Source organism: Aethalodelphis obliquidens, unplaced genomic scaffold (assembly GCF_003676395.1).
Source record: "Aethalodelphis obliquidens isolate GAN/ISIS:26980383/991018 unplaced genomic scaffold, ASM367639v1 scaffold18, whole genome shotgun sequence".
In the NCBI taxonomy this organism is placed as follows: Eukaryota; Metazoa; Chordata; class Mammalia; order Artiodactyla; family Delphinidae; genus Aethalodelphis; species Aethalodelphis obliquidens.
Genome location: NW_020837962.1, coordinates 12,878,077 through 12,899,294, shown reverse-complemented (window position 1 = coordinate 12,899,294; position 21,218 = coordinate 12,878,077). Strand labels below are relative to the sequence as shown.

General features: G+C 51.4%; 1 protein-coding gene across 4 annotated transcripts in view; it reads right to left on the bottom strand.

The window, feature by feature from the left end:
- The window catches only part of LMF1 (lipase maturation factor 1), a 92,273-nt gene that overhangs the window by 12,393 nt on the left and 58,662 nt on the right, over nucleotides 1-21,218 (bottom strand). For 2 of the 4 annotated variants that reach the window (XM_027117927.1, XM_027117930.1), the window contains exons 4-5: nucleotides 5,656-5,765; nucleotides 2,695-2,862 (exon numbers count right to left, since the gene is read on the bottom strand). In XM_027117927.1, the coding sequence (XP_026973728.1) occupies nucleotides 2,695-2,862; nucleotides 5,656-5,765 (278 nt within the window). The remainder of the gene's footprint in view (nucleotides 1-2,694; nucleotides 2,863-5,655; nucleotides 5,766-21,218) is intronic. The other 2 variants (XM_027117928.1, XM_027117929.1) reach the window with 1 other exon arrangement.

The following is a 21,218-nucleotide window of genomic DNA, read 5'->3' as shown; positions in this document are numbered from 1 at the left end:
GCCAGGCAGGTCCTCCAAGTTGCCTTGGGGACTGGACCCATGTTCTCCATCAGCAGAGGAAGGTGGGAGCCTATGGCTGGGCATCCTTTGACAATGGAGGAAGGTCCAGCATGAGGCAGTGTCCATGCTAGTGGACACTCACAAGGATGCTTGAGCCTCTGTTTGGAGCTTCCTCCTGCAGCTCAGGATGATGGAGCCACTGGGCTGAAGTATGCACAGGGAAGGGACAGTGCAGAGCACTCCTGGCCTCCTGGGGGTGTCCCTCACTGGAGACTGTTGGGAGCAAGGGTCACCCACCAGCCAGGATTTTGCCCTCCAGCCAAGTCCGGATAGTTTACGGATAAACTGTGGTGCATCCAGACAGTGGAATATCATTCAGCAATAAAAAACGCTCTCTCAACCCACGGAACGACACGAGGAACCTCAAATGCATATTACTAAGGAAAAAAGCCAGTCTGAAAAGGCTATATCCTGGATGATTCCAACTATATGACATTCTGGAAAAGGCAAAACTATGGAGACAGTGAAAGGATCAGTGGTTGCCAGGGGTTAGGGGCGGGAAAAGGATGAATCCAGGGATCACAGAGGATTTTTAGGGTAGTGAAATGAGTCTGTATGATATTATGATGGATACATGTAATTTTACATTTGTCCAAACGCATAGAATGCACAACACCAAGAGTGAACCCCAATGTAAGCTGTGGACTTTAGTTAACAATAAAGTATCAATATTGGTTCCTTAGTTGTAATAAATGTATCACACTAACCAATGCAAGATGTTCCTGATGGGGAAACTGTGGGGGTGGTGGTGGATATGGGAACTCTATACTCTCTCTGCTCAGTTTTTCTGTGAATCTAAAATTGTTCTTTAAAAGTCTATTAATTAAAAACAAAACAAAATACAACTTAAAATACTGGCAGCAAAAGCAGGTGAGCAGGGCTTCCCTGGTGGCGCAGTGGTTGAGAGTCTGCCTGCCGTTGCAGGAGACACGGGTTCGTGCCCTGGTCTGGGAAGATCCCACATGCCATGGAGCGGCTGGGCCCGTGAGCCATGGCCGCTGAGCCTGCGCGTCCAGAGCCTGTGCTCCGCAACGGGAGAGGCCACAACAGTGAGAGGCCCGCGTACCGCAAAAAAAAAAAAAAGCAGGTGAGCAGGTAGGGGGAGACAATCAAAGCATTTCGAGGCCACAGGGCCCTAAGGGCGGCAAGGACGGGGATTAAATTTAGACTTTCAGTTAGTTAACTGTGTACTTACCTGAAAGAAACAGAGTGTATAACTTGCTAATTAGGAAAGGGGGACTAATGGAACTAGAAAAACCTCAAAAGAAAGCTTTTTAAAAAGGGCAAAAAGAATACACAAAGATGTGGAAATAAAATGCAAATGTACCAGCTGAGATACGTGATACTTAAAGAGCATGAGCCTCTTTGGAAAAAGAATCCTGCTCCGTGCTGTCACAGAGGCAACACCGAAGAACAGGACACAAATCCAGACTCTGCAAAACAGGAGATTACTATGACTTGATCCTTGGCCAACACATTTGAAAACTGATGAAATGGACAAATTCCCAGGAAAATGTCTGCCATTAAAATTGCCTGCAGGGACTTCTCTGGTGGTCCAGTGGGTAAGACTCTGCACTCCCAATGCATGGGGCCCGGGTTCGATCCCTGGTCGGGGAACTAGATCCTGCATGCATGCCGCAACTAAGTCTGCAAGCCGCAACTAAGAGTCCACAAGCCGCAACTAAGAGTCTGCAAGCCGCAACTAAGAAGTCCGCGTGCCACAACTAAGAGTCCGCATGCCACAACTAAGAGTCCGCAAGCCACAACTAAGAAGTCCGCATGCCGTGACTTAGAAGGCTGCATGCTGCAACTAAAAGATCCCGCATGCTGCAACTAAGACCTGGTACAGCCAAAATAAACAAATAAATAAATATTAAACAAAACAAAACACAACTGCCTCCAGAAAAAAACAGAGACTCTGCCTGTCTGGCAGCCACAAAAGGGTTGTCAGTGTCCACAAAGACCACCCCCCCCCCACCCCGGGCCAGGCAGTGATGTAGGAGAACCAACTCTGTCTTGTCTACGAGGGTGAGAGTAAAACCTGGAGCAGAATCAGACAAGGCCAGTGTGGATGGAAAACCACAAACTTCACTCACTGACAACATGAAAAACCCAAACAAAATGGTACCAAGTTATACCCACTAACATGTTACAGTATACACAGCACAACTGAGTTGATTTATCCTAGCAAGGTAAAATTGGTTCCATTTTAGCAGTGGTAATGTAATTCATGCTAACAAATTAAGGGCAAAAAAGTGATCTTCTCACAACTGGTGGAGAAAAAACCATTTGCTAAACTTCGACACCCATTCATGACTAAAAGTACCCCAAACAAAACCCATAGAACTTCCTAGTAAAGAAGAAACAAGAGAACTTGGTAGATACGGCCACAATAAACAACCAACCAAGCAAGCCACAGGTGGCTCCCCCAGGTGTGGGATGCCCCACTCCTGCTGCTGCCACAACCATCATCTGGGGCGGCACAGCACACGGGCCCCTGGACACCGAGGAACAGAAAGATGGAGGCAAAACTAGCAGAGCAACGAATACGCTGTAGGTCAAACCTCCATAAACGAGGTGAACAGGACGTGAAAATTTCAGGTTTTCCTTGGGAACTGACAAGGGGCTGCTCACCTGGAACAGGATCTGTAGGGCCCCATGGAGGATGCACATCTGCCGTCCGAGGAAGACGAAGAAGGGCACCACGAGCTCCAGGAAGTGGTTGCTGAGGGTCTCGAAGCGGTGGAACCACCATGGGGAGTGGTGCAGGAAGTAGGCCATGGGGTTGGGCACCGGCTGCGTCTGTGGGATGAAAGGAGGCCCGTGAGCTGTGCCTGGAGGTGGGGACCTGCCCTCCCTGGCCCTGCTCTGTGGTGCCCGCTGGTGGCCTTTTGGGGAAGTGGGGTGCATGGGGCCACCCTGGCCGGGAGAGGTGCGGGGAAGACCGGTGGCGTGGCCCACCCTCCAGCAGCTCACACGTCACCAGGATGGGGAATGGTGGGGGGCCATGGGTCCCGACCTTCTCTATTCGCCTGGCTTCCTGTAATTCTGACACTGACCCCTTCAAGGGGACCCTGAGGGCCCTGGTAACGCAGGAGCTCAGATGCTGGGGAAGAGTCTGTGGTCAGAACCCTGAGCAGCATGGGCACCAGCATGCCCCCCGCGAGGGGACAGGGCACAGGTGCAGAGGCAGGACCGTAGGATGCTCACACATGGTGGATTTCCTCTTGGAGGACAGTAGAGGCTGGGGGAGCGGGTCCTGGCCCCACGTGTGTGTTCCTGGGAACAGCCTCCACACGTGTGCGGGGTGGGAGGGCATAGCAGGTCCCCGAGGCCCACGTGTTGACTCAGCCGTGGTGCTGGCCGCCTAGGGCCCAGCTGATGGGCCCTGCGCCTCCAACCACAGGCCCTGTCCTCCCCGCTCACGCGGCCGTCCATGCTCAAAAGGGCCAGCTGTGCTGACACTGTGTGGGGTTGGGGTGGCCCCGGCGTGGACATCCAGCATCGGTGATGGGTACTGTGTGCAGGTGGCCCTCCATGCTGAGCTGGCTGGGGTGGGACACCAGGCCGCAGCAGCCCCAGACCCGGTGGACCCGCAGCACCCACCATAAGGCTAACTGTGCCTCTGCCGTCTGTGGAGAGTGAGTCCGTGAAGGGCGCCGCGTCTGCTGTGAGGACAGGGTCACTCCTTTCCACTTGCACCCACGTGGGTGTGGACACATGGGCTGTCGTACTCGCTGGGCTGTAACCACCCTGAGCGTCTCCCTGTTATCCGGCTCTAAAGATGCTCAGGGTCACCTGAGCCCCTTCCTGCTCCAGCCCGGGGGCAGCCGCTTCTCCAGGAGCCTGGTCCCTCTAGGTGGAGACGGGTGTTAGAAACCCGGTCTGGGCATTGCTGTCTCCCTGCCCCGCATTCCTGCTGGCCTGGCTCATAAAACTGCGTTTAACTGTTTTCTCACTCTGTCTTGGCTGCAGAGGTTCCCCCCTTGTGAACGTGGAGGGCGGATCAGACACAGAGAGGCAGCCCCTTTGGGGAAGGGCGTGCAGGGCTGGGGGGGGGGGGGCTCAGTGGGGGCAGGGCCCTGGGGAGACACGGGGTTGGGGGAGCAGAACTGTCGGGGCCCTTTCTGCTCAAAGGCCTGCGTTTCCTGACGCCAGATTCACCACATGACGGTTAACGCCTGAGTGGAATGAAACCACCATAGTCCTAAAACTGGAGATATTCTGGTGGTTAGCAGCAATTTCACTAACAACACAAAAAGGCAGCATCAAATCAGTTCCAAATGTTTCAGCTTTTTTAAACAACAGAGCGTTTCCTGGATACGGTGTGTACACGCATGTGTATGCGAGTGTATGTGGATGTGTGCACGTGAGAGCGAGGCTGCCGGAAGGCGCCGTGGCCCCTGGACAGGTGCGTGCTGTGGATGGGCCACACCGTGGGCAGCACTGGGAACGGTGACGGAGCACAGGAGCAGCCCCTCTGCCACATCTCAGGACCCAGCTCAGGAGGCGGCCCAGCCTCGGGCAGCAGAGGGACATGTGACCCTGCACGCACTTCAGGGCTGAAGGCCCCACGTTACCTACAGCCACAGGCAGCTGGGGGGAGCGAGGCCTCAAGGGGAGCCACCCCCGCCTGCCCCCGACGTTGCCTCTCATCAACACAGGTTACGCCCACCAGACAGAGGGAAAGGGGAGCCTGGGATCCCCTGCACTGCCCCCCGCCAGAGGCAGGCGGGATGTGTGCCCACTGCATCCACTGCATGCCCACCAGCCGTTCCAGGTGGGAGGCGAGCCAGCTAGACCTTCCTTCTCTGTTCCCACCCCTTCACAGACCAGCTGAGGTTCCCCACCCACCGGGGGACCTTCTTCGCCCCCTGGGGCTGAGAGGGCCTGGCTGGCAGCCAGCAGGGAACGCAGACTCAGAGCTGAAGCACTCCTGAAGGCTCTCCTGTTCGTCCCCCTGCCCCCCCACCGACCCCCAGTCCTGGAGACGCCCAGGCGGAAGAGCCAGGCACCAGTGGGTTGGGACCCCAGTGGCCAGGGATGGGTGGGGTCTCCTGCCCATGAGACCTTTGGCCCTTGTTTTGCCCCTCCTGGGATTTCTGCTGGGCTGAGTCCCCAGACCTCCACCCTTGACCCAGAAGTGGCCGACACAGGCAAGTGGATGAGGCAGGCAAGGGGCAGGGCTCCCTGGTGCTGATGTGACGGGGTGGTTGAGGCAGTTGTCGGGGTGCAGCGTTGGCCTCCTTGCTCCGGCTCCCGGCGGGTTTAGGACACAGGTAGGAGAGAAGTGTCTGCAAAGGGCCCTCCTTCCCGCGGGGCCTCTCCAGGAGCCCAAGTGAGATCCCAGGAGGGAGGAGACTGCTGCCCGCTGCCCCGGGGAAGGAAACGAGGAAGACATCCTGCTTGACAGGTGGTGCCCCAGACCCAGCAGGAACGCAGGGCCCCACGTGAGGAAAACAGGTAGTGACAGGCACGCAGGGCAAATGTGGATGAGCTGACACCACGCCGCCAAACACCCTCGGGGTGATTCACAGGGAAACGATCCCAGCCTGCACCTGTGCCCCCACATCGCCGCACAGCCGCACCGCTCACCTCGTAGTGGAAGTCCATGCAGGTGAGGTTCCGCCAGCACTGGTCCCCCCGGATCTTGATCAGGCCCTGCCGAGGAGACAGAGAGGAATGTGAGCCACCTGCGGATGGACCTGTGGGAGTGACGGACCTCATGTGATGCCTGAAGCGACATGAAAGGGAAAATCTGAACGAAGTCCAGGAAAGACATGTTTAGGGTTTCTGAGGACTAAAAGTAGCAAACACAGGGAAAAAGAAACGCTTTAAAAAAAAATTGATTATTTATTTTTGGCTGTGTTGGGCCTTTGTTGCTGTGAGTGGGCTTTCTCTAGTTGTGGCGAGCAGGGGCTACTCTTCATTGTGGTGCGCGGGCTTCTCATTGTAGCGGCTTCTCTTGTTGCGGAGAACAGGCTCTAGGTGCGTGGGCTTCAGTAGTTGTGGCATGTGGGCTCAGTAGCTGTGGCTTGCGGGCTCTAGAGCACAGGCTCAGTAGCTGTGGTGCACGGGCTTAGTTGCTCTGTGGCATGTGGGATCTTCCTGGACCAGGGCTCGAACCCGTGTCCCCCTGCATTGGCAGGCGGATTCTTAATCACTGCACCACCAGGGAAATCCCACTCTTTCCTTTTTATAAAATCAATTCCTCCTGTGTTTCTTTAAAACTCAGCTTTTAGACTCTGAGCATCACCATAGTAATGCACCTGTGAGGCTTTAGAAAAGGGCAAATTCGCAAAGCATATGAGCACAACCTGACTTAGACGCCAAGGAAGACGCGGGAGGGACGATGTCCCAACTGCTAAGGTGATGATGATTCAGGAGCTCTGGTGGCCTCAGTGAGAATATCCACCCACCACAGCATGCAGGAGACCCTGTGCTTAGGCCACAGTACAAGGGAGAACCCGGTACTCAGGCCACAGCACATGGGAGACCCCAGTGCTCAGGCCACAGCACGTGGGAGACCCCGGTGCTCAGGCTCAGGAGGGGCTCCAGGGAACTCCTGTGCTGCCCAGTCCACCGGGACAGTGGCTGTGGAGAGAGGGCCTCCGCTGTGAAGCCTGTGGGCGGGCTTGTCTGCAGCCCTGCCAGTCTCCCTGCCGGGCAGTGGCCAGCATGGCCGGTCCACAGTGGCCAGGAGGACAGTCAGCTCACTGCCTGCCGCACTCCCCCGTTCACTTGCCCTTGGGAATCACAGCTCCACGCAATCCCTTCACGGTCAGAAGCAAACTGCTCACCAACGGGAGTAAAACTGTTGCTGGATGCACAGATTCAGCCCTAACGTCTGTCTCACATGACAGCTGGTCTGGAAGGTGAGAAACTGTGTCGCCAAGAAAGCAGCCTGGATGGCGGCCTGGCTCTCTTGGCTGGTGGTCTCTGCAGCTGCAGCTGCTCGGGGGCAAGTCTCCTCAGCCCATCCTCGCACCTGCCCAGCCTGTCCCGGGCACCCTTCCTCACTGGAGCCAACCCACCATGGACTTCAATCACGTCTGCAAAACAGCCTGGCAGCCACGTCGAACTGGGGTTTGGTTGAATACCTGGGGTGGCAGCCCAGCCAGACTCGCACATAAAACTGACCTTCCCATAGGGGAAGAACTTTGGGGCAGTTGAGGGCTCTAAGCTGGGGGCAGGACAGTGTGAGACGACAGGTCCTCTGACGGCCACACTGCCAGCAAGGCAGGATGGCTGCCCAGGGTGTAAGACTGCCCACCCTGGACTTGCCTGGACCGTGGAGCCCACAGGATGGGTCGAGGGGGCAGCTGACACCTGGCCTGGGCCCCTGTGGGTGGCACAGACGCAGCGACACCCGAAGGAGCAGGGACAAGAAACAACAAGGAAGCTAGAGCCCACGTGGCGGCCATGCTGGCAGCTTCCACAGTGAGACTGAGTGACCGTGTCCTGGCCGAGCACATGGGCCAGGCATGAGCTAGCTGTGCGGCCCAGCAGAGAGTTTACAAATATGTCCCACAGAGGGCACAATACTCAGCTGTCCTGGGTGCCGTTCACACCCAGTGGCTGTTCCGCACCCACCTCTCTGGGGCCTGGCGCCGTGCAGTGGGGCCAATCCCATGTCAGGGGAGCTTGTGTAGCGGACGTGGAGCCGCACTCCGAGGACCCGCCTGCTCTGTCTACAGACTCACAGAACTAGTCACCTTGAGAGGCGGTTAGTCAAGTCTCTGGAAACTGGGTTTGCTTAGATCACAGAAGTGCTGGAGACAACTTCCAGTGTGAACTCTGCCATACACGGTCGCATCTGTACAGAAACAGAAAGCCTATCGTGTCCTGCCGGCGCGGATGAACCGCTGGTTTCTGTGGCAACGTGCCTGCTCGTTCGGCTGGAAAACACAGCCACTGTCACACTTCACTCCCCGTGAGTGCAGGCTCTGCTCCCTACATCCCTTGGAATCCAAGAGGCACTCTTTGGAGATTCAAACCAGGCAAAGAAGAAAAAAAACAAAATAATTAAAATGTCATTCAAATTCTAAGCTGGTATGAGACACTTAAAAATCTGAAACATTCTTTTGGGAGTGGAGGATAATTATATTCCTCCCCATCTATTGATTTCTCTCTACAATGCAGATGTCAGATTTTCCACGGATTTTTTTTTCTTCCAGAGTAAGTGTCAAAGGAACAAAGCCTTCTTTGAGCCTTTTTCAGCCCAAAATTAATTCCAAAAAAATGGCACAGACAGACCAGTAACACACCGAGTGACCTCCAGCTGTCCATACAACCTCTGCTCTCCCTGGGGAAAGGGTGAGTGCCAGGATGCTAGAATATTCTGGGGCGACCGAGGAGACCTCAGGCCTTATGGGCAGCGGGTGGGGGCAGGTGCCCAGGGGATGAACAGGGGCTTCTCTCTAAAGCTCACAGGTCCAAGAACATGCTCCTTAAAATCTCCCATTTGGAAATGGGAAAAAGCAAGGCCTTTTGCCACAGAAAGAACATCAATTTCTGTGACGCTGCACAAGTCCCATCACACCTAACTGGGTGGGGGGCTCCCAGGCCTGCAGCTGGGGGAGGGGAGACAGCCCTCGGGTCCGAGCCAGCACCGAGAGCTCCCTCGGCAGTGCCCCCATTTTGCACGTACACTGCACCCCGTTCTCTCACCGTCAGAGTCTGTCTCTCTGGAAATCCTTTTCTCCATCTGCAGACACGGGTGATCAGTCCTACACCTGCTTCTTTCCCACAAAGGAGAAGCATCATCAACCTGGGTTTGTAGGTACGGGAAGAGGGGCTGTTCCCTCCCTGGAGCAGGCCTGCTGGTCTGGGCCGTGCTCACAGCCACGGGGGGTGGGGGTCGGGACGCCTCGGTTCTGCTCAGACCCGGCAGCACTCTGCATCTCCCCTGGGAGCTGAGCTGGACCCACGGGACCCCACATGCTCTGTGAGCAGGTGGACGACCGCAGCGTGAGGCTCATGGCTTAGCGCCCAGATCTCACCTGAGTGTGCACAGGCTGGCCTGGGGTCTCTCGGGACTGACCTGTCTCCACATCTGAAGGGGCCCCAGACTACACAGGGTTTCCACCTAGCCCCTTCTCTCCAGGTCTGGGGCAGTGTCTACACTTTCAGACTCCAGGGTATGATTAGATGGAAATCCACCCTCTGAATTTACCAGTGCACTGCATCAGCTACAGGGGAACCTCTGAGCCGAATGTGCAGGGAGAGAGAGAAATCGTGGATGCTGTTAGTGGGGGGTCTTGTTGTGCCCCCTCCCTGAACCCTGAGAGCTTGTGAAAACTGCCCAGACCTGCAGGGTCTGTGGAGCGGGTGGAGGGGACAGTCTCGGGTCCTCACAGCTACTGCAGGGCTGGGTATGACCGTCCTCCCGCCGAGGCTGGTTTGAGACAAGTGGCAGAGAGACAGCACAAAGAGGGCACTGAGCCACTGGGCAGGGGGCTGATGTGAGGGGCGTGCAGCTGGGCAGAGGTCAGAGCCCGTGGACGGCGCTCCCCAGAGGTTCCCAGGACGCCTCCACCGACGGCACCATGGGAAGGAGGACAGAGCAGCCCACACTGATGCAATAAAGCAAATTAGAATAACCGCTCTCATTTTGGAGTGGTGATCCCAGGACCCAGCAGGCTCGTCAAGGAAGTGGCAGTGATACCCGCTTGACTTGGTCTTGGGGGTGAGTCACATTCCAACGTTTATTTCATTATGTTAGTAAGATTTTACTGTAGGAACTGACTCCCAGAGAGGCCCTGACCTGAAGGCTCTTTCCTACCGAGCTCCTGCTCTTATTTACTAACGGGTCTGGTGTCTTGTCTCGCTCGCTCACCTTTCAGCGCCGCTGCTGCCACTGTGGGGCCGGAGCATCTCTGGGACCCCAAACGGCAACGCGGAAACTGCTTCAGATGACCTGCTTCACCCACTCAGAGCAGTCCTGGGCCTCCAGCCTCCAGGGAAAGTGCACAGACCCAAGTGCAGACTTGCTGGGTTCCAGGAATCCTCCTTCTCCAGCCAGCGAGGGAAGCGGGAGCTGTGGGCCCAGCGCAGATGCTACAGCAGTGACAGCGTTGCTCGGAGGAGGACACAGAGGGCCGTCACCACACCTGGAATCGCTGCCAGCAAGCTCAGGCAGAAATGTGTGCCGTCTGGATGGAAAGGGGCGTGGCTCACTCCCGATGGCGGGTTCTGGGGTGAGGCCCAAGGGCTGCAGTAAGCTGTGACCCCCTAATCTCCAAGGTCTGTGGCTTTAATGGGGTTGCATCTCACAGGGATCCTTGCGTGAAAAAGCAAACTCACACGGATTCTTAAGTCAAAGGGTTGAGCTACAATTCACATGAAACAGAACGCACACAGATGAAATGTCCAGTTCAATGTGTCTGACAATTGTACACAATCAGGAATCCACCCAAAACACGACACAGGTTTCCATCCCACAGAACATTCTTCGTGACCACTTTCCAGGCAATTCCACACGCACTGGCCAGGGGGCCACCTCTGCCTCCGCCTGCCCCCAGGGTTTCACACTCATAGGGGCTGGTGGCCCGTGGCCCTGGGCTCAGGCTGGCCGAGCTCCTCCAGGGACTTTGGGTCTGTCTGCATCACTGCCTCGGGGGGTTGGTTCCCTCTCCCAGCTGAGCGCTGTCCCTTGTGTGGATGCACCACAGGCTGCCCATCCGTCGATGGACACTGGGCTGGTGCCTAGGTCTGCGGTCATGATGAGCAGGGCTGCTGTAGACATGTGTGGACAGGTTTTCTTTCCCGGCAGCGGAAGGTGGGCTCACAGGCGGGGCCATGTCTTGCCTTGTAGGAAACCGGCCTACAGCTGCTGAGCAAGGCTGCACCACCGCACCCCCTACGAGCCAAGTGACGCTCCCACCAGGAATCCCATGGCCCACAGACCCTCCGACCTGGGGCGCTGCTAGTGCTTTACACCCAGCCCCTCCTGGGTGCAAAATGCCGCTGCACAGTTTTCACGTCCTCGTCGCCGTTCCCATCCCTTCGAGGGTGAAGTATGTTCAGGTCCTGCACCCACCTTCCTACTGTGATCTGCAGGTTCCGAATGTTAGATTTCAGCTGGACTTGTACACTGCAGGTGTTTCCCAGGCGGGGCTTGCCTATTCATTTTCGTAATGGTGTATTTTGAAGATGGAGAAATTTAATATCAGTGAAGTATAATTTATCAATATTTTTCTTTAATGGTTAGTGCTTTTTGTGCCCTGTCCAAGAAATCTCTGTGTACCCCAAGGTAACTGTCTATGCTATCTTCAAAAAATTTTATGATTCTACCTTTTATGTTTGTTAAAAAAAATTATTTTTTCTTGCCCCACTGATTTGGCTTATTGCCTTGGTTGAAAATAAATCAACTGCATCTGTGTGGGTCTGTTTCTGGGAGATATTCTTTTATGTTTTCTTCTAAGAACTTTTTGGTTTTGCTTTTATGTTTAGGTCCATGATTTACTTCAAATTAGAGTTTGGTACAGATGAAAGAGCACTCAAAGCTCATTTTACTCTTCTATACAGATTTCCAATTATTTTAGCACTATTTGTAAAAAATGATTTTCATTTTCCCATTGACTTGACTTGGTACCTTGGGTGAATATCAGCTGACAGCAGAGGTGTGGGACTATCTCTGGACTCTCTTCTCTTCTACTGATCTATTTTTCCAGTTTAGATCAATACCATACTTCAGTTTCATTCATTCATTCATTTATTTATTTTTTTGTGGTACGCGGGCCTCTCACTGTTGTGGCCTCTCCCGTTGTGGAGCACAGGCTCCGGGCTGTGCGCAGGCTCAGCAGCCATGGCTCACGGGCCTAGCCGCTCTGTGGCATGTGGGATCTTCCTGGACCGGGGCACAAACCCGTGTCCCCTGCATCGGCAGGCGGACTCTCAACCACTGCGCCACCAGGGAAGCCCAGTTTTATTTACTTATTTTTAATATTTATTTGGTTGCACAGGTCTTACTTGTGGCAGGTGGGCTCTTCAGTTGTGGCTCGCCAGATCCTTAGTTGAGGCACGCAGGCTCCTTAGTTGTAGCATGTGGGATCTAGTTCCCTGACCAGGGATTGAACCAGGGCCCCCTGCATTGGGAGCATGGAGTTTTATCCACTGGACCACCAGGGAAGTCCCCATACTTCAGTTTTAAATTAAGCTCTAAAATCAGGAAGTATAAGTCCTCCAACTTTGTTCTTTTTCAAATTTCTTTTTATTTCTATGTAAGTTTTAGAATCAACATGTCACTTTTCCCAAAAAGCCCACTGGGAATTTTACAGGAATTACCTTGAGTCTACATATAAACCTGGGTGAAAAACGACGTATTTATTTATTTATTTATTTATGGCTGTGTTGGGTCTTTGTTGCTGTGCACGGGCCTTCTCTACCTGTGGCGAGCAGGGGCTACTCTTCGTTGCTGCGCAGGCTCTAGGCACGCGGGCTTCAGTAGTTGTGGCACATGGGCTCAGTAGTTGTGGCTCGCGGACTCTAGAGAGCAGGCTCAGTAGTCGTGGCATGCTGGCTTAGTTGCTCTGTGGCATGCGGGATCTTCCCAGACCAGGGCTCGAAGCCGTGTCCCCTGCATTGGCAGGTGGATTCTTAACCACTGCGTCACCAGGGAAGTCCCCTCTAATGACTTTGTAATAGTATATGATGTACAGTTTATTTTTCACATTGACCTTGTATCCTGCAACCTTGCTAAATTAATGTATTCACTTTAGTAGTTGCTTTTTAAGATTCCACTGGGTTTTGTACATGTACAACCATGTCTGTGAATAAGTTTCATTTCTTTTTTGGGAATCTTTATGGCTTTCTTTTTCTTGTTTTATTGCACTAGGACTTCCAATACAGTGATGAAGAGCAGCAGCAAAAACAGACAACAGGCCTGTTTCTAATCACACATGAATGCTCTCATTCTATCACCACTGAGGAAGCCCCGTCTAACACGCCCTTCAGTGGGTACTGCGTTGATCGTGTACTTCTTACATCTGTTGAGGAGAAAAAAATCATTCTTCAGTTTTATTCTGTTGTATAGTGAATTTCATTAGTTGATTTTCAAATATTAAACCAATCTTGCATTCCTGAGATAAACCATGCCTCTTTTATTGCCGAGTTTGGTTTGCCAATATTTTGCTAAGGGTTTCTGTGTCTTTGTGAGGGACACTGGTTTCTATTTTCCTTTTTGTCCTGTCCTCATCAGGTTTTGGTATCACTCTTATGCTGGTCACAGAAAACAATTTGGGAAGTGTCCCTGCCTCTGCTATTTTCCAAGAGTTTGTGTAGGATTGCTATTATTTCCTCTTTAAATGTTTGATTTCACTGGTGTTTCAAATGTTTTATTTCAAATGTTTGATTTCACTGTGCCTACTTTCTTTCTGGAATGGTTTTTGATTACAGATTCAATTTATTTACCAGATATGGAGCCCTTTCGATTTCCTGTTTCCTTCTGTCTCAGTTTTGGTAAGCTGCACTTGTCAAGGAATTTCTCCATTTCACTTATGTTGTCAAATTTATTGGCCCGAAGCTTTCATAATATTCCAGGTGACTTTACGGCAGGATCTCAGACAAAACTGCCAGTTAGGTGAAGACAGTGTTTTCTCATGGTGTCCTTCAATCACAGCATGGCTGTGGCTCCTGGCCCTGCTGAATTCTGACCCCGAAACGGTAGGTCCTGTGGGCCTCTATTTTCTCCATCTTAGATATAGCTTTTTTTTGTGTTAACAAGACAGGGACAGTCTGCACACAAGGAGCATCGGGGCCCCATGGGGTGTGCAGCAGGTGTGAGCACAGAGCTGTGGGCAGCACAGGTGGTTAGCAACCGAGCCCCTTCTGAATAGCGAGAAGGGACTTGAGGCCGCTGTCTGCAGCCTGCGGGTTACATGGCGGTTGCCCAGGTACGGACAGGAAAGCACATCCTCGTGCCGCCTCTGAGGGCCCAGAGGCTCCTCTTCATGCCCAGGTTCTCCAGAGCCTCCTTTTATGTTGCATCCCCTCCATTTCACATAAAAACAACCTGCTCCAAGGAATTCCCTGGTGGTCCAGTGGTTAGGACTTGGTGCTTTCACTGCTGAGGGCCTGGGTTCAGTCCCTGGTTGGGGAGCTAAAATCCCACAAGCTGCATGGAGCAGCCAAAAAAAAAAAGTGAAAATGACCTGCCCCAGCCATAGCCAAGATGCAAATCTCAATGAAAACTGCTGATTTTAGCTGCAATTCTGCTCAATGAAAAGTTACAGTATTAAGGTTTCTTTTTTTTAAAACATCTTTATTGGAGTATAACTGCTTTACTATGGTGTGTTAGTTTCTGCTTTATAACAAAGTGAATCAGCTATACATATACGTATATCCCCATATCTCCTCCCTCTTGCATCTCCCTCCCACCCTTCCTATCCCACCCCTCTAGGTGGTCACAAAGTACCGAGCTGATCTCCCTGTGCTATGCGGCTGCTTCCCACTAGCTATCTATTTTACATTTGGTAGTGTATATATGTCCATGCCACTCTCTCACTTCGTCCCAGCTTACCCTTCCCCATCCCCATGTCCTCAAGTCCATTCTCTACGTCTGCATCTTTATTCCTGTCCTGCCCCTAGGTTCTTCAGAACCATTTTTTTTCCTTTAGATTCCGTATATATGTGTTAGCATACGGTATTTGTTTTTCTCTTTCTGACTTACTTCACTCTGTATGACAGACTCTAGGTCCATCCACCTCACTACAAATAACTCAATTTTGTTCCTTTTTATGGCTGAGTAATATTCCATTGTATATATGTGCCACATCTTCTGTGTCCATTCATCTGTGGATGAGCACTTAGGTTGCTTCCATGTCCTGGCTATTGTAAATAGAGCTGCAATGAACATTGTGGTACATGACTCTTTTTGAATTATGGTTTTCTCAGGGTATATGCCCAGTAGTGGGATTGCTGGGTTGTATGGTAGTTCTATATTTAGTTTTTTAAGGAACCTCCATACTGTTCTCCATAGTGGCTGTATCAATTTACATTCCCACCAACAGTGCAAGAGGATTCCCTTTTCTCCACACCCTCTCCAGCATTTATTGTTTGTAGATTTTTTGATGATGGCCATTCTGACTGGCGTGAGGTGATACCTCATTGTAGTTCTGATTTGCATTTCTCTAATGATTAGTGATGTTGAGCATCCTTTCATGTGTTTGTTGGCAGTCTGTATATCTTCTTTGGAGAAATGTCTATTTAGGTCTTCTGCCCATTTTTGGACTGGGTTTTTTTTTTTTTTTTATATTGAGCTGCATGAGCTGCTTGTAAATTTTGGAGATGAATCCTTTGTCTGTTGCTTCATTTGCAAATATTTTCTCCCATTCTGAGGGTTGTCTTTTCGTCTGGTTTATGGTTTCCTTTGCTGTGCAAAAGCTTTGACGTTTCATTAGGTCCCATTTGTTTATTTTTGTTTTTATTTCCATTTCTCTAGGAGGTGGGTCAAAAGAATCTTGCTGTGATTTATGTCATACTGTTCCGCCTATGTTTTCCTCTATGAGTTTTATAGTGTCTGGCCTTACATTTAGGTCTTTAATCCATTTTGAGTTTATTTTTGTGTATGGTGTTAGGGAGTGTTCTGATTTCATTCTTTTACATGTACCTGTCCCGTTTTCCCAGCACCACTTATTGAAGAGGCTGTCTTTTCTCTGTTGTATATTCTTGCCTCCTTTATCAAAAATAAGGTGACCATATGTGCATGGGTTTATCTCTGGGCTTTCTATCCTGTTCCATTGATCTATATTTCTGTTTTTGTGCCAGTACCATACTGTCTTGATTACCGTAGCTTTGTAGTATAGTCTGAAGTCAGGGAGCCTGATTCCTCCAGCTCCTTTTTTCGTTCTCAAGATTGCTTTGGCTATTCGGGGTCTTTTGTGTTTCCACACAAATTGTGAAATTTTTTGTTCTAGTTCTGTGAAAAATGCCAGTGGTAGTTTGTTAGGTATTGCATTGAATCTGTAGATTGCTTTGGGTAGTAGAGTCATTTTCACAATGTTGATTCTTCCAATCCAAGAACATGGTATATCTCTCCATCTATTTGTATCATCTTTAATTTCTTTCATCAGTGTCTTACAGTTTTCTGCATACAGGTCTTTTGTCTCCTTAGGTAGGTTTATTCCTAGGTATTTTATTCTTTTTGTTGCAATGGTAAATGGGAGTGTTTCCTTAATTTCTCTTTCAGGTTTTTCATCATTAGTGTATAGGAATGCAAGAGATTTCTGTGCATTAATTTTGTATCCTGCTACTTTACCATATTCATTGATTAGCTCTAGTAGTTTTCTGGTAGCGTCTTTAGGATTCTCTATGTATAGTATCATGTCATCTTAGGGAATTAAGTTCTTAACTCAAAATGTGAAGCAATAAAATAAAAACAATTTAGTATCAGGAGAAAGGTAGTAAAAGACATTGGAAGAACTGTAGAGAGAATATACAGGAAAATAAAAGCCACGCTAACAGCTTAGTTAATGCAAGTGGAAACAGCCGTCCAGGAGACAGTTACCCCCACCACCCCCAGACATCCAGCAGCAGGACGGGTCCCCCCACCCCCGCTCCAGACATCCAGTAGCAGGACAGCCTTCCCCACCCACCTAGACATCCAGCAGCTGGACCGGTTTACCCACTCCAGACATCCAGCAGCAGGATGGGTTCCCCCCACTGCCAGACATTTAGCAGCAGGACAGGTTCCTACTTCCCTTGTTTGATGACTCTGAACATCCAGGCACCGCCTCTTCTCACTGCCACTCTCCCCGTGGGCCCAGGACACCCCTGTGAGGCAGCCCTCACACCAAGCAAGGCTCCTATGGGAAGAGGGAGATGCCAGCTCCTGCCACCCGACGGCCACGTGTACACACCCCCGGGGGCCAGGCTGCAGGGAGAGAGGTGCAGAAAAGAGACAGGTTTCATTCTTCGACTTCCCGGGGGTCAGACTGACCCAACTGGTATCCCCTTGGCGTTGTCCAGGTATGAGAACTCCCAGTAGCACGGATACTGGCTCAGTTTCCAGAATGTCAGCCATTGAGTGAGCACGGTTCTCGGGCCCAGCACGGGCTGGAACCATTGAGGACGCCCGTGTGGAACATCCCCGCCCACTCCCCATGGAATAAGCACAGGGACCAGGAGCCAAGGGCTCTGGCTTCCACGACAGGTGTTTAACATGGTCCAGCTGAAAACTTCGGCCAGTATGAACTCAGCTACAAAAACAGATTGAGATAAAAGTGAAAAAAAATTTTTTAAATGGTTTTTTGTTTGTTTACTTATTTATTTTTTGGCTTGTTGGGTCTTCGTTGCTGTGCGGCAGCTTTCTCTAGTTGCGGTGAGTGGGGGCTACTCTTCATTGCAGCGCGAGGGCTTCTCATTGCAGTGCCTTCTCTTGTTGTGGAGCACAGGCTCTAGGCGCGCGGGCTTCAGTAGTTGTGGCTCTGGGACTCTAGAGCACAGGCTCACTAGTTGTGGCACACGGGCTTAGTTGCTCTGCGGCATGTGGGATCTTCCCAGACCAGGGTTCAAACCCGTGTCCCCTGCATTGGCAGGTGGATTCTTAACCAGTGCACCACCAGGGAAGTCCAAAAGTGAAAACCTTTATCTTTAAAGCATAATTAAAAGGCTTAACCACAGTGACTTGAACATCTACACCATCTACCATTTCCTGCAGGTGAGAGAGTCTCCACTCTTTGCTCTGAGGACGGAAAAGGAAGGAGTGCATCTGGGCCTGGTCTGCCCTCTCCTGTGAGGAACTGGCAGCTCCTCGCTGCTTCGGTCTGGCCCCAGGATGCCAACGCACAGAACTGCCGCACAGCTGTGAAGCCCCAGCATGGGACGGCCTGAATTCCAGTTCCAATCACACCAATGTGGGGTGGCCACCCTGCCCCCCCGGCCCGTGTGGCGACAGTTTGGGGCCGTCAAGTCACCTCTGTATCAGCGGGAACGAATAACGAGAACTCACGCCGCACAGGCCAGGCCCGCGGTTGGCTTGGGCAACAGGTAGGAAGCAGCGTCTTGGAGCCTGTCTCGAGCTGCAGTGCCTGGCGGGGCTGATGGTCTTTCCAGGGCTTGAAGGCATGTTGTGTCAACTGGTGCTCAGCCCAGGAAAACCCTGCTCGGATGGATGTGCACAACTCTGCTCTTTGTGGGGCTGATGGATCACCTCCCGAGGCTCCCCTTACGGTGACCTCTTGTTAGGTTGCAGGAAATGACTTATGTCCTGTCCTGAAGCTGCAGCTGAGGGGCTTGTGTGGATGTGCATGCCCGTGAAGCCTCACCCCATTGCCCCGAGAGTTCCTGCATGCCCATCAATCCCCACCCCACATCCCAGATGTGACAGAGCCTCTGGGTCTGTGGCCGCCTGCTGGCTCCGCCGATTCCAGAACCTTCACAAGGACTCACGCGGGACCCCTTCCTGGCTAGTGCTCTCAGCCACATGATGCCTGTGGGCTCGGCATTGGGTCCCTGTCCGGCTGGGTGGTTTGCCTTTGGGGGATTTGGGCCAGGCTGCCCCCATCCTCCTGCTGGTGGACTGTGGTTGGTTTCCAGTTCTTGGTGCGTGTGGATAATGCTGCCGCGAGTGTTTGTGTAAAAGGCCTCTGTGACCACGTTTCCACTTCTCCTGGGTTACGTATCGAGTGGAAACTCTGGGGGACAGGGTGGGCGTGGGGTCAACTCAGAAAGTAAATGCCAAACTGCCTCCCCAAGTGGCTGCACTGTTTTACACGCCCATAGGAGAGCACGCAGGGAGTCCCTCTTGCTCGCGCCCCTCAACATTCGTATATCGAGGCCCTGACCCCCAGTGTGGCTGCGTCTGGACCAAGGGAGTCACGCAGGGTCAAGGAGGTCATGTGGGGGGGGGCAGCTGACCCAACAGGTGAGGACACAGTGTGAGGGTGGCATCTGCAAGCCAGGAAGAGTCCTCGCCGGGAACAGAATTGGCTGCAACACCGACCCCGGACTTCCAGCCTCCAGAACTGTGAGAAAATAAATGTGGTTTAAGCCACCTGGGCTGTGGTGTTTTGTTACAGCAACTTGAGTGAGCCAGTATTTGGTTTGGTCAGCTGCTAAGTTCTGTCCTCTTGGGGGGGGTGGGACCTCAGTGTCCATCATGTGTGTTTCGTGCAAGTGCTGGGACGGCCACGCGCGTGCCTGCCGAGACCTCTCCCTTTTTCAGAGTGAACTGTCCGTTAGTGACATGCATGAGTTCTTCACATACTCCACACGGAGGTTCTGCCAGGTGTGTGTTGTGAGTGCTCCCTGCAACCTGTGGCTTGCCGTTTTTTCATGGTGTCTTTTGAAGAACCCAAGATTTTCATCGTTTTGACGTAGAGTTTACCCATTTTTTTCTCTTATGGTTAATGGTTTCTGTGCTGTAAGCAATCTTTGCCTCTCCGAGACTGTGAACGTTCTAAGTTATCTGCGAGGAGTGTCTTGGTTTTACGTTTGCGTCCACCTCGAACTGTCATGTGTGGTGTGGTGGGGGGTGGGGTCCGTGTGCCCGTGTGGATACCCAGCACTGGCGGGGGAGACACTTTTCTTTCTCAGCTGAACTGACTTGCTGTCTTGTCCAGAGGTCACTTGACCGTGACTTCAGTGTGGGACTACTTCCAGACTGACCAACCCCGTCGATACGGCTCTTGGCCTCTCACCTCCCCTGGCGCCTCGAGGGCCACATCCTCTGGGAAGGCCTGAACCCACAAGCAGTGTGATGCCGACAACTTTGCTCTCATTCAAGACTAGGTCCTGCGCATTTCCTCGCACACCTAAGACTTGGTTCGTTAATTTCTAAAAAGAAAACCCTTCTAGGATTATGTTTGGGGCTGCACGAAATCTATCGACCAGTTTGGGGACAACTGACCCTTGGCTGGTAACGAGCCTTCTGACCACAAACGTGGAAGACCTACTTGCCCAAGTCTCCTCTCAGTGACGTTTGGTGGTTTTCAGAGCACAAGTGTTGCACTTCTGTGAAAACTTCCTAAGTATTTTATGGTTGTGGATGTTAGGGGTATATTTTAAACTTTCATGTTTTTGACAGTTTTTGCCAGCTCATGGAAATACTGGCCCTGATTCCTGCACACTGGTCGACTTCAATCCCTAGTTTTACGGCCCTTGTGATCTTCCACATACGTGATGAACAGAGATAATTTTACTTCCTCTGTTCCAATCTTCAGGGCCTTCACCACTTTTTCTTGCTTTAATGCACAAGCTAAGATCTTCAACACACTGTTGACTAGCCATGAGGAGGTTGGCCACCACTGCCCTGTTCCCAGTCTTAGAGGAAAAGTGTTCAGTCTTTCACCATTTAGTATGATGTTAGCTGTAGGTAGTTTGTATAGTTATCTTTTATCAGGTTGAAGAAGTTTCCTTCTATTTCTAGTTTGCTGAGATTTTTTTTGGTTATTGTGAATAAGTGTTTAACATTGTCTAATGCTTTTTGTACCTAGAATGAGATGAACATATCATTTGATCTCTTTCTTCCTTATATCTGGTAACTTGGTGAATTACATCTATTTATTCATGTCCTACCAGCCTTGCATTCTGGGGAAAATCCCACGTGGACTTGACACCTTTATGTACTCTGGATTCATTTGCGAATAATTCCTTGATAATTTTTGTTTGTGCTCTTGAAGAACAGTATTCTGTAACTTCCCTTTTTGAAATGTCCTTGTCTTCACCGGCCTCAGGAGAGTGAGCTGGGAAGGGTCCCCTCTCCCGTTTTCTGAATGAGTGTGTGTAGATTTGCTATCACTTCTTCCTTAAATATTTGATAAATCTCATCAGTGGAGTCGTCTGGGCCTGGAGTTTTCTGTGGGAGGTACCTTTTGTATGTTTAATGACTCAGTTTATAAAATGATTCAGCTGTGCTGACCCTCTTGTGTCAGTGTCAGAAACCTACCTACCTCTATGTCCTCTAACTGCCCACTTCACGTGCATAAAGTTGCCCATACTACTTCTCTTTAACCTTTTATTTTGAAGAAAATCTTAGACTTCAGAAAAGCTGTAAAAATGACAAGGAGACTCTGTACACGTGTCACTACTACTTCAACCCTACTTGAGTTTCACCAGCTTCCCACTAACATCCTGGCTGACGGCTCCTTAGACTTTAATTAAGGTATGACTTGGATACTTGAGATGCTGGTCAGAAGCTGTGCAGAACGTCCCGCAGT